Source organism: Aquila chrysaetos, chromosome 11 (genome assembly GCF_900496995.4).
Source record: "Aquila chrysaetos chrysaetos chromosome 11, bAquChr1.4, whole genome shotgun sequence".
NCBI lineage: Eukaryota > Metazoa > Chordata > Aves > Accipitriformes > Accipitridae > Aquila > Aquila chrysaetos.
In genome coordinates, this window is record NC_044014.1 from 18,974,150 (window position 1) to 18,987,534 (window position 13,385).

The following is a 13,385-nucleotide window of genomic DNA, read 5'->3' on the forward strand; positions in this document are numbered from 1 at the left end:
GACCTCTAAAAGCTGCCTTGGAGTAGAGAGAAGTCTAAGTTTCCTGGGAAAGCAGCAGGCTGCCAGGTTTATTTGCACCTCCCTCTCTAAATTAAACCAAACTCTGAGGGATAGGGAAGTGCATCAGGCCAAAGTAACTTCTTAATTAAGAGCATCTCTTTGGGAAACTTTGCTGGCCTGATTCTCCCTTTTGTGGGGCATGTAGCTGCCACTGCATCTCCATGGAGGAAAGACTTAGTAAAGCTTTCAATACAGACTTTATAGAGGACTATGCTGACAGGAGCTTTAATAGAAGTAGTTTATATCTAGTGCAGCGGATATTTACTTAGTTTATAGCAAGAGGAGTTCAGATGTGTATCTTTAGAAAGAATTAATCCTGATTTCAACACAAACTTTTTAATTGATGTATTTTCTCTCTTAATAATTGATATAACACATCTAATTTTTAGTTAAGAATAATTTGGGAAATAAGTCTGGTCATATTAATCAAATGCTAGCTCCGAAATAATGAAATACTTATGGCCTCTGGTGGGTTAGCATGGGCTATAAAACGTACTAAATCAGAGACAAGGAAAGCTTGAAATAGCTTTTATGAGGTAGCTTGAGGGAAAGCTTGAAATAGCTTTTGTGAAATAGCTTGGATTTACCATTTAGTACTCATTTTGTTAAAGCTATAGATTACATTTCCCCTTGTTAAGAATCAAGAAATAAAGACAGATTAATTTATGCAGCTAAAGGATGAGTGTGAGCTCCTTTGAATAGAAATTCCTCCCTATTTTAATTATTGGTAACAGCTCAACTTGCTCAAAAGGGAAGAACTCTAGCATTTGAAATTTATTCTGGTTCTTTTTCTCTGCACTTTTTGGTGGGTAAGGAAAAGGGGCTACTCTGTATTTCTTTGCACCACCTCCCCTTCCCAATGCCCCTGCCCAAAGACATAGGTGGCATTGTTTCTTTTAAGGAAAACATACCGTGAGAAGGCGGTTAAATGATTTTTGCACCCTACTAACAATCTGTGAGGCTTTTCATATGCACACAGAATGACTAAATCGCCCCCCAGGTTCCCATCTCCATTTTGACCTCTGTGAATGCGGCTGGTGCAGGCAGCAGCTCTTCCACGGAGAGATGCTGCTGCCGCTGCTGCCGCTGCTGCTCGCTGACATGGCAATTAAATGTTAATGGGCCCCCTGAAGGAAAGCCGAGCTATTTAAATCGGTGCGGAGCTCGGACCAGTAGGATTTGAAACCGTGACACTCAGAATATGGAGAAGCTGTAATAAAAGCTCCATTATCTCGGGGCAGATCCTGCCCGTGAGGAGGCTGGTGAGCCGATACTGTGAGGTATCCGTCCCTCGGACGGTAACAGTTACGCGCTTTTATTTCAGGCGCTCAGATGACGCAACAACGCCCCTGAAGTAACTTGGCGTCATCGTTTCCCACAGTTCTACTTCCTCGCAAGCGCACCGCCCCGCGAAGGTGCTCGGCGGCAGCCGCGGCCTGTGCCGCCCCGCACCTCGCGGGCCGCCGAGCACCCCCACCCCCGCCCCCGCCTAACGGCCGCCCGGCGGGGGCCAGCTCCGCTCCTCTCTCCGCCGAGATGAGAGCTCCCCCTCCCGAGGCACCGGAGCCTCGCTCCTCCCCGCCGAGCCCCGGCCCCCTCGCCCGGGCCAGGGCTCTCCGCCGCCCGCGCCGCGCCCCTCTCGCGGGGCCACCGCGGGGGCTGAGGGACGCCGGGGAGGAACTGGCCGGCCGCTGCCTCCTGGCCCGGCGGGGGCGTGTGGCGCCCGCCGGGCTTTCGGGCAGGTGCGTGCCGCGGGAGCGGGACTGGCAACCCCGCTGCTTCCAGGCGGGGCCCTGACTGCGGGGGGTGGTTAAGCCGCGACCTGGAACAGTCCTGTGCCCCCGCCCCGCCGCCGCTCCGCGGGTGCCCGACGCTGCGGGGCGGGGGAGGGAGCCGGGCGGCGCTGGGCGGCGGCACCGCATGCGCAGGAGGCCAGGTGGCTGCCGGCTGCGAGGAGCCGGTAGCATCGCGGGCAGCCCGGCGTCCGCATGGTGCTGTGTCAGGGCGGCGAGGCCGCCGCTGTTCCGGCCGCGAGCGGGAAGGAGCCGGAGGTGCCGCTGAGCCGGGAGGACGGTGCGGGGCAGCCGTGCCTGTGCCCGGCGCCCGGCATGGAGGCGGCGGGCGCCGAAGAGCGCCGCGTTTGTGGCTGCTGCTCGGGCTTGTCCTGGCCGCGCTGCTGCAAGGCACCTGGTGAGGAGAGGGAGTCTGGCAAGCGGGGCGGGGGCTGGGGGGGGGGGCAGCGGCCTCCTGGCTGGGCTGCCCGCTCTCGGGGTGACATTGCCGGCGGGGCGGAAGAAGAGGAAGAGGCCCCGCGGGCACCGGGGCTCGCCGGAGGCGGCGGCGGGGCGCCGAGCGAGCTCGGGCGGCCGCGGAGCGGAGCCCGGCACCTGTGCCGGCCCCGCCGCCGGCTGCCCGCGGGGGGCAGGCTGGAGCCCCGCCGCCTCCGAGCCGTCCCCGGCCGCGGCGGCTCACACCTGCTGCCCGGCGGGGGACACCGGGCTCCCTGCGAGCGCGTTCGGCCTCGCCTCTTCCCCCCCGCTCTTTACCGGGCTGGCCGGACCCTGGTGAAGAAATAAGTGAAGCGGCAGACCTCCTCCGTGGCGCTGGCCCTTGTACTTGTACGCCGGGCTCGGCTCGGGCCCGGCGCCCGGTGCGCCCCCCCCGGCCCCGGGCAGAGCGCTCGGGGCCGCCGCGGCCGCGCACCGCTCGCTCCCGGCCCCAGGGGCGGGCTGCTGCTCGGTCGCTTCGACACGTAGGGCTGCGAGAGCTGCGGTAGGGATTATCCCTCGGGAAAAAAGAGTGCTTCCTGTTGCCAAAGTTTTAAAGTAAGGCTTGCCTGGTTTGGGTAAATCGAGGTGCCTTCTAGCAGTGTGAACTTCTGGCACCATAAATGTGTGGAGAAGGGGCATGAGCGCTGTTCAACAAGTCCGTGTACTTGCAACTATGACTTCTGTGGTAATCCTTACCTCGCTTTAACGTGAGCGTACTCCTCGTCTTGTCTTAATCCGTGCTTCGCTTCTTGGTCACTTTGAATTGTTAAAGCCACAAACTTACAGTGGAATACGCAACATGTTTTTGTAAGTTTAATGTGGCTTCCTTTTAAAATGTAAATGTCATCTTAAAGTAATTTTTGAAGTTGTTATTTGAAGTACTTCAGCATGTGTAATTTTTAAACAACTTCACTGGAAGTGTGTTTCTCATTAAATATGGACTATAGTTGACCTTCCAGCAGAAAATGGATAAAATGGCAATCTTTGTTAGCTAGTGAGCTGTGGAGAGGCTGGAAGAGATAGCATAACTAAAGTGAAATTCACATTAGTATCATTTCTGAGGCAAAGCTTGGGGAAAAAAACCAATATTTGAAATCCTGAGAAACTTAAATTTATTCACCAAAAAATACATTTTAGGTTGGGTTTTTGTTTGGTTTTTTTTTTTGGTAGTCTCTCTAGTGAAATGTTAATTGAGTCGACGGCTGAACTTTATGAATCATGCCTAGATCTTGTCTGCGTGACCGTGATTAGTTCATACGCAGGCTGTTGTGCTCCTGGCGCTTTCCTGAGGTCTGTGAAAGAGCTGTTCAGCTTCTTACGGTGCGAAGAACGGATCACCCTCTTCTGGCTCTCCTGAAGGTCTGGGAGAATCATCTTCTCGCTGACCACCTTCCCTATAGCCAGTACCCTTCTGCCTCTGCTACTGTTCTCAAGATGCATGTATGTGAGAAGCGTGATTTTCTTCACTGTATACATTTTGCAAATATAAAAACTGTTTGCAAGAAAGCATGGCATTAAAACGCAAACAAAAAGAGTTTACCCAGAAAATGGCATGCAATGGGAGGCATTTGACTAGGACTTAAAACAGGAGTGGAAGATTGTTTGAAAGCCTTACCTGTGGAGATGGCCAGGGAATAAAATTGGAAAACCAAATCTCAAATCTGTAGCCACTCATAAAAGAGGACTTGGGTGCTACTTGAAACTTTTTTATTTTCAGACTGCTACACTTTTTTAAAAAAGCATGAGGACTTGAGAATTTTGATGCTGTTGGGCTAGTGTTTGGACGCTTAATATTTTGTGGGGTGGAAATGTTATCTTAACCTAACTTCTCCTTACAATGTATTTTGGAATAAGTACTCTTCAGAACTGCAATTCTTGTTTCTGGTGGAAGAACTTGTACCATTTTATTTTTAAAAGGAAATAAACCACTTTCTCATTGCACTGAGTACATGCTTTGGCAATATGAAATGTTGATGGTTTAAATTCTAGTATTACAAGATACTGTTTCTGATAGACTTGGCATGTTGGGTAGCTTACAAAAATGAGTTCCTTCTGGTTTTCCTTTGTTCCTTCAAATCCAAAGCTTAGTTCTGGGTATAAGAGCCTTTCAGCTTACTTTGCTTTAATTTGATTGGTTTTTCCATTTCAACACTTCCATTGTTTAGATTGGCTTCGTTCTGTAGTAATCAGACAAGCTATCGTGCCTGAAATAAAAGTTAATAGTTCTGTTTGTGCTGCATTCATCCATAAGCCAGCCTGGGTTTGGATTTCCCATTTCAGTTATAGGCCAGTCTGATTCCTCTTGCTATAATATTAGAGATGTTCTTGATTTTGTAGTTCTGTTGTGTGACTGTGGATTAGGACGTTATGCAATTCGTGAGTGTTCTTTAAATCCACTGTGTTTCATAGTTGGTAGATGTCCTGGTCCAGTGTTGGTTGTTGGTGGTTTTTATAGTCGCTTTTATGTAATTGGCTGTTACTAAATAGAAATATTTCTGGTAGAAACTGTCATCCATTTTCAGCTGTAGCGTGGCTGGACTCCTTGAAAAGCAGGCCTTCTGCCTACTTTAAATTCTGGTTGCAGGTGTAAAGCCTGGACCCCTAGAACTGTTAAACCCAGAACCAATGCTCTACACACACTGTATCAGTCCACAGTCTCAGCTCTCGGGTAGTAAGATGCAGCTTCTCAGCCTGATCTCAAGGAGGATCAAAATGGTTGTGACAAGTTTTGTTAACTAAAAAAAACAAAACCAAAACCCCCCAAAAACCACGCCCGAAGCAAAACAAAAAAACCCCTCAAAACCATACTTCGTTGCTAAGCAACTTAGAGCAGTGCCCTGCCCATAATGCTTTAGAGGATCCATGAGGCTCAGGGTGTGAGATGAGGCACCCTTTTGTCAAAACACTGCCTCAGGGACATGGAGTTCTTGCTCTTATCTTTAGAGGGTGATGTAGAAGAAAGGGTAACTCCCAATGTTTTTTGCAGACAGAAAGAAAAGAGGTAGTGAAGTAACATCCCACTCAAATTTTTAGATGGGTTCTCTCTTCCATGGTGTTCACCTCTACGTTCAGTGGAAAGACTGTTCCTCTTATGCAGCAAAGCAATAACAAAAAAGGCTGGTTTCTTTGGAGACGGTGTTGAGGTCAGCAGCGGTTCACCCTCTCTGTTTGCTTTCTTTTTTTTTTTTTAATAGAAACCATTAGACTTGGGACGCTACTTCAGGAAGAGAAAGTCTGATAAATAAGCATAAACTAAGGTGAAATGAAGGTCTTCGTGGAACTGTGATAGATACCAGTACCTTAAGCAGGCCTATGATGTTTTAAAACTAGTCACCTAAATTTCTCCTGCTTAAAAATGTGTATTTGATGTTTATTTGAGGAGAATAGTTGGATTCTTGGAGCAAGATAAAAATGTTATATAAAACTTCTGTAGGTCTGGGTCAAATTTGGGGTGATTTAGCTGCAAAATGAACATGAGGTATAACAAAAGTGAGGTTCTGCACACAATTTTTACATGTGTGTATTTGCGAGAAAGGAAATTGAATTGTTGCTTATGAACCTTAATTAACTGACTCAATAATCAGATGATTCCCAAGGTAATGAGGTTCAGTGTTTCAGAATCTGACCATGGACCATTTTGCAGTCATGGGTATTTATTGGTCCTTGGGCGGTGGTCATAATCATGCGACTAGTCCTATAGTGAATCACTCAAACTAGTCTGATGCCTCCAAGAAGTAAAGCCTACTAACTTGGGTAGAACTGTGAGAAGTTCTGTATCTGAAGTGTTAGAGTTCATCTCTTATCTCCTGTTTTAAGAAAAAAAGGAGACCCGTGGTGGTCAGTGAAACATATTTTCAAGGTAGATCTGGTAAATACATGTAGTATTTGCATTTGTTTCTTTTGCTTCCCCCGTCCTCTACCACAAGAGTAGCTACAAATGTGCGGAGCACTGCAGTATGTACAGCCGCCTGACCTGAGAAATCTTCTAATAGATTATTATTAACTGGAGTTTATCTGTTGCAGGAACAAAGAAAAAAGCTGCGTGTCCAGGACTTGGTCTGTTTTATACCGTACTGTCTGCCTTCCTTTTCTCAGTGGCCTCTTTATTTCTTAAAAAAATAGAAGATGTACATTCAGTGGAAGTGAGTGCATTTCGATGTGTTTTCCAAATGGCATTTGTTCTTCCTGGTTTAATATATTACAAGTAAGTGTAGCAAATGTTTAAATTTAAAGTTATTTCTTAAAAATAGATCTAGAATTATCACTCAAAATCAAATTGTAATATTACTTTAATTCAGACTTCAGTTGTGTAACTGCATTGTTTTGGATTAGTTGATAGTTTCTTAATACAATTCAGAAAACTGAAAATCTTTGACTCCCTGAATTGTAGAGGTTTCTGCAGGGATTATATCAAATGTATTGATCTTCCATGAAGTGGTGGTCTTGAAAAATAGAAGGTAATTTGTAGATATTCTTGGGTTGTTTTGCAAGCAAAAAATTAATAGCTAGAAGAACAGGTTCTGGACTCTGAATGTGATTGCATGTGGTGATGGGAATAAATTGGTCTGTGATCAGACAGTTAAAAATATTTTGATATTTGAGATAAATCCCTCATCTAAAGAAGTGTGTACAATCTAGAAGGGTGTGTACATTTAAATGTGATTGGATGTTGGTCATGAAATAAGCAAGCCAGTGACATTAATGTGACATTTCTGTTTTTCAGAACAGGGTTTTTGGGACCAAAAGGTAAAAGAATTTTTCTTTTCTTCCGAGGATTCCTTGGCTCTAGCGCAATGATTCTTCTCTACTATGCTTTCCAAGTCATGCCACTAGCTGATGCCACTGTTATAACTTTTAGCAGTCCTGTTTTTACATCATTGCTGGCATGGATCTTTCTCAAGGAGAAATACAGTATTTGGGATCTTCTGTTTACCCTCTTCGCAATCACTGGAGTGGTTCTTATTGCCAGACCACCATTTCTGTTTGGGTCAAACGTTACGGGGATTGAAGGAAGTTACACAGATCACCTTAAAGGAACTATAGCAGCGATCACAAGCACAGTATCTGCAGCTTTGACTTTTGTTATACTAAGGAAGGTGGGAAAATCTGTGCATTATTTTTTGTCCATTTGGTATTATGCAGTCATTGGTTTGATTGGATGTGTTATAGCATTATTTGTTATGAATGAATGGCGTTTACCATACTGTGGTAAAGATAGGGTTCTTCTAATATTAATAGGCTTGTTAGGGTTAGGGGGTCAGATATTTCTCACAAAAGCATTACAGATAGAGAAAGCTGGACCTGTAGCCATAATGAAAACAATGGATGTGGTGTTTGCTTTTATTTTACAAATTCTTTTTCTCAATCATCTACCAACTTGGTGGACTGTGGGAGGTGCCCTTTGTGTAGTAGCTAGTAGTTGTGGAACTGCCATTCGTAAATGGCGACAAAGCTTGAAAAAAGCTAAACAAAATGAAATATAACAATACAGACACTAATTCATTACAGAAACAAGCAATCTTGAAATATATATACAATATTTATTTTTATTTATTTTAAATATCTCATTTACCAAGTTATATCCAATAAAATATGTTGATTTAAAAAAAAAAAAAGCCAAATTGAAGATGTTTTTACAACTGATTAGATATATGCTTTTCTTATGTTTAGGCATGCAAATATGAGAAGTAGAAAGATACTTAAAAGTTGTTTGCTTCCTGTCAAAAGTGGACAACAGTTTTTTGGCTATTATTTTCCTACAATTCCTGATTCTCCACTTCTTAGACCCTTTCTCTATTCTTCTGAGCAGTGCAAATCAGTCTCCCAGGCTTACTTAATACTATTCTGTGCTTGATTACCAGAGGGATTGCAGTACAAAAGTTAGAAGGGAACAAAGAGTTATAATCCTATAAACATCCAACTTTTATAGAACAGATAAAGCTTGCATATTTACAAGCTTTCTATTTTTTTTTTTCCACAAAACAGATGCCAAATGGGGATTTATTTTTAATTTGGACTCTAAAAGAACAAAGGCTATTTCATCTTTCCAAGCAATATCAAGGGAAAATTAACTTGTGAAAATTATCTATCAGCTTTGCTTTCTTTTAAAACAAATTTTAAATGTTTGCACTTGCTTTACAGGCATAATGAAACAACCTAATCCCTTTTTTTAATGTGATTTTCCCAATAAACGTGTCTTTAGTTGCTGCAGTCTCGGTGATGCAAAACAACAGTTGATTGTATACCACTTGTAAATTAGCTATTTCTTGTGGTATGGAATGTTATGCTGTAGCTGCACTTTTCTTTATTCTATGCAAAAAATTATATTTTTTAGATATTTAATATAGGTTATTTTAAATGCTGCTTATGACCCTTCTGTTTAGATTCTTTTGTACAAAGTTCTTTATGAGACCAAGTTTAAGTCTTCTTGGCCTTCATAAAGTTAGGAGGATTTACAATAAAGCATTTGCCTATATCCTAAGAATTTACAAGAGTGCAGAGTAATTACAGTTTCAAAGAAAATGCAGGTTGGCCAAGATCATAGCAGAGATTCTACAGAACAGGTTTGAGGAGAGCTTGATGGGAGGGTGGAGCTATGCATACACATCTCATGCCATGGAGGCATCCGCACTACATCAGGCAGTGCTAGTGGGCGGCTACAGCCCCATTTCTCCAGCTGGCCCTTTTGAATCTGCACTTAGTCACTTCTCTTACACATCTTCTCACTTTTGTAGGCTTCATCTTGATAGCAACAAATACTAAGAAAACAGGCTTGTGTTATTGATCTTAGTGTCCTTCATGTTTGAGGAGGAATATATGTTTAGTATCAGGTAGAGGGATTTTCCCAAATGGAATCTTAGGTACTTTTGGGTCTTGTCTCAGTAGTGCTTAAAGAAAATTTTAACTTGGGTCTTTATTTGGTCCTTTGTATCATCAGGTGGTTTTCAGTTATTTACTCACTCTAGTGTTTTTTCTGAAGGAGAATGCTGCCTTCTGTAGACTTGATACATGTTTTTTTTCAAAATCACTAAAGGTGGCAGGTGTTTCCTTATTTTGATTTACTCCAGTCACATATCTTTTCTTTTGCCAATAAGCATTGCATCCCGGCAGGACAGATCTAGGGACCTGAGTCCCGAAGGACTGGAACGTGTATAGTACTTTGGGACGTATCTGGGTGTGAGGAGCCATCTTAGTGCAAGATTCTGTGCGTAAACCAGCATACTGAATCCGTATATGTTTATGGACACGAGCAGACTCCACTTGAGTGATAGAATCAGTTCCTGCTTATAGCTGTCCATTCTCTGCTTCTTCTGAAGGCTGAAGTTCAGCTACTGCTGACAAGGTCAGGAGTAAGTATGAGCTGCTTTCGCGTCTCTTTAAAGCCTGATGTAATAACAAAATTCCAGTTTGGCACCCATTTCACTTAGTACTTGAAATTGTAAACTAGGATTGTTTCTTCTGCTGCTCGGCCATCACTGCCATTGAGCAACAGCTTTCAGGGGAGGGAAGGAAAGCAGACAGCATTTTTTATGGCTTCACTTCATGTTTAATATGCATGTGTTTGAATTGACAGTTATAAAGGTGTGGTTCCAAAGCAGTTCATATTGATGTCAGCTTGGGTTGTCAGCGGGTCCTGCTCCTTCCCGTTGGCTCGGTGCTCAGGCTTATGTGGTTGTGTAGTGAGCTGGGAGCTGATCCAGCTACATAACTTTTTAGTAAGGTTGCTGGAGAGGGCAAAACCAGAGTAGCCTGAACTTGATGACAGTGTGAAAACATTAGGAAGGGGAATTAGATAATAGTTTAAATTACAGAGTGCTGTTTTGTCAGTACAGAATAAAAATGATGTGGAAGTTTATATCAAAAAAAATCTTTAGGTCATATGATTTCAATGAATCTTGTTTACACTTAATAGAGGAGAGCAGACTACTGAAGAAAGGACTGTTTTCTTGCCCTTAACAAAGCTGACCTGAAATCAACAACCTGATAGAGAGATTGGTAATTTTTCTCTCAAGTTCTTGCAGAAACTCTTTTGATATATTTCCATACCTGTAGTGCCAAAAGCCCCAGATGATTATTTTTTTTTCTTTGTCCAGACCTATAGGGTTTCCTTATGGCTCCATCTACTTATTTCCTTTTGCTGTTCCTAAAACTTCCTAAATACTTAAGTTGTTAAAATAATAATTTAAACAAGATCCTATGCTGGAGAACATTGTGTTTTTTTGGAACATGATTTTGATCCATATTTTAGAGAATTGTTTAACTGGTGTGAGAATGAAGGACTTGACTAGGGCTTCTGTAGTCATAAAGCATGACAAGCTAGCTTCTGTAACTAGCTTTTCTAGATGATTTTGGGGATGGAAGACATTTAAGCTTTAAGTTTTTTTCAACCACCTCAATTTTAAAATTTTTCTTCTTCTCAAATGTAGGTTGAAAGCCTAAATTTTAGTTGGAAGCCTTGAAAAGAATGAAATTATACAAAAATATGGATACCTGAAAATGTTGGGGTTTTTTTTTAATTGAAAATATTTCTTACAATTCTTGTGAAGATGGTCAAACTTTTTTTTTTTTTTTCTTCCAGAGCTTAACAGTTTGAGAATCAGAATGAAACTGGCTGAGCCTTGATTCTTTCAGATTCTGATTTTTCCTATTTTTTTTTTTTTTTCTCTTTTCATGGATAGATTTTACTTTCAAAATCTTTTTTAGCTTTTTAAGTTTTAATACAGCAAGTTTCTCAGGGTCAAATGTTATTTTTCTGAGCTTTGAGTCAGAAATATATTATTAATGTTAATCACCTGTATTTTTAAGTTTGATAAATGTACTTTTCTAATAGGAAGTCCTTCCTCTGTAATATGATGGAATGTTGTTGGATTGCAATTGCTATGCTGTAGAGTTAAGTTTCTCTTGAATTTCAACATATTAATTCAATGTACTGGTTTCACTGGATCCTGAATAGAAAGAGTAATAATTATTGGTTATTTTGCACATAAACACAGGGTAAAAAGATTTAGTTGTTACTGATGCATCACAAGCATGTTTCTTATGTTCTTTACTATGCAAAACACTGTAATCATCTGTTGTCTTCAGTGGGACTTTATAGCCTTAAAGCCTTATGTACCTGACTCTTCTAGAGAAAGCTGATGGCTGAAAAAGCTATGTACTGTCACTGTGCAGCAGCCAATTTCTTTCAGATTAAGTTGGTTGTCAAAGTATGCTCCAAAAGCTCTCTAAATACATCTACACTAAGAATTTGACAAGCTCGTGTAGGCAAGGGCAGTCTACATAATTAAAATGTATTTCCCGCATTTGTCTAACACCAGCCATGAAGTAACTTCAGCGTAACAGCATTGGTGAAATAACTAGTTCAATGTGCCATTTTTCTTCTGAAACTAGGTTCTTTCCCAATTCCAAAAACTGTTCTAAGATGGCTCTTCCTGTAATTGATAATGACAAGATGGATAGTACTACCCTTGATCATCATTTAGTATAAACACTTCCCCCCCTGTAGTAGCTTCTCTTCCTTGAGCTGTTGTTCAAGAGCTGTCTGTTCGAAGAAAGCTTATTTCTAGAGAGACAGCCTCTTAAAAAGTTATTTCCTTGCTAACTAGTAGTAGTTAACCAGGAAGAGTCTGTTTTCCAGTTCTCTAACCATGGTAACCATGGTAGGCTCATCTGTGGCATCAGTCCCAGAAGGGTAGTAGAAGCACGATCTCTGTCCCTGCATGGATTCAGGGTTGGTAATGCTGACAGCAGATGTGCAACACTGACTTCAGCAGGATGTTGCAGTTACCAGCAGAATGTTTTTGTGGTCATTAATTTTGCCTGTCCATCCAAAGAAAAGTTGTGGCTTTATGTTCCTGCAGATGCAGGTAACTTCAGGGTGGAACATACATAGACTTATATGGTGATAACACTTCTGTGTATCAGAATGAGTAATTTCCGATGTTATGTGAGTTATTGCTTGACAAAAAGGGGGTAAAAACACCCTCAGCATTTATTAAAGGATTTTTACTATGTCCTATATATTGTTAAATATATGTTGAATGATACGTTTTGTAGAAGTTACTGGCTTTGTTATGTAGTAGTATATTTTTATAGACAATTCTTATATATTGAAATGTTAAGAATATTTTCCTAAGAGTTTTATATTCCTCATTGCTAATAAAATGAATCTGAAGAATTAATCTCTGGTTTTGCGTTGATTACTAGAACATATTTGAATGTAGTGATTGTAAAAGCTTTATGAAATAACTGTTAATCAGTCACTGTTAAATATGAACATATGCCTCAAATTCTGCTACTATTAGCATGCTGCATCACTTTTCATGCCCTGCAACAAGCTAGAGATGAAAAGAAGCTCCATCATCTTCCATACAGTAATTTCTTGATGGAAACACTGTGGCATTGACAGGTCAGTAAAGTTAAATTTTCCTGTGTCCAAGTGGCAATTTGTTTTTGTGGGGTTTTTGTTTTATTTCTTTACATCATGATTTGAATTCAAGTCTTGTCACTTCTGTCACAAGGTGATACTTAATTCTTCCCAGTGCTTCCCATTATCTAGTGTTTCAGTAATTAAATTAACTTCTCACCAAAGTGAAAAAAGCAAATTAAATTTACCTCATTTGCAAAACCACCACCATTGCTAAATATTACCAAAAGCTTGTAGTAATTTTTTAATTACCCTTATAACAGTGCTTCCTCCTGCAGTGCTGTCTGGTTTTGTAAGAGCAGAAGGTAACAACTGGACAAGGGTATTAGCCTACTTGAGAGCTTTGTGCATGTAATGAATCTTTATTTCTGGGCATGACTTGACTTAGCATTATAGAAAGAGAAATAGATGAGGGAAGCTGAGTTAACATAGTGGGGAATTACTAGCAGTGTTACCTTGTCTATCCAGCACCCTCATCTTCACCTTATATGCTCAAAAATTAACTCGTCGTAGGATGACTTGACACCATCTGTTTCTGAGGCTCTAAAGTAAAGGAAAAGCAAAGTACTTCCAAGAGAGCTTACTGTGCCAGGCATAGGCAGGAGAAGAATAATTGTGAAATAATTTTG

The 13,385-nt window shown here is 41.8% G+C and overlaps 1 protein-coding gene across 2 annotated transcripts; it reads left to right on the plus strand.

The window, feature by feature from the left end:
* The first annotated feature begins 1,735 nt into the window (after window positions 1-1,735).
* Window positions 1,736-12,511, plus strand: SLC35G1 (solute carrier family 35 member G1). Of its 2 annotated transcripts, none has more exons than XM_030030882.1 (3): window positions 1,736-2,250; window positions 6,354-6,534; window positions 7,054-12,511. In XM_030030882.1, the coding sequence occupies exons 1-3, from the start codon at window positions 2,049-2,051 to the stop codon at window positions 7,811-7,813; spliced, it is 1,143 nt and encodes a 380-aa protein (XP_029886742.1). In that variant the 5' UTR covers window positions 1,736-2,048; the 3' UTR covers window positions 7,814-12,511. The 2 variants fall into 2 exon arrangements, with proteins under 2 accessions (XP_029886742.1, XP_029886743.1); XM_030030883.1 differs by having other exon boundaries at window positions 7,104-7,542.
* Window positions 12,512-13,385: the final 874 nt, after the last annotated feature.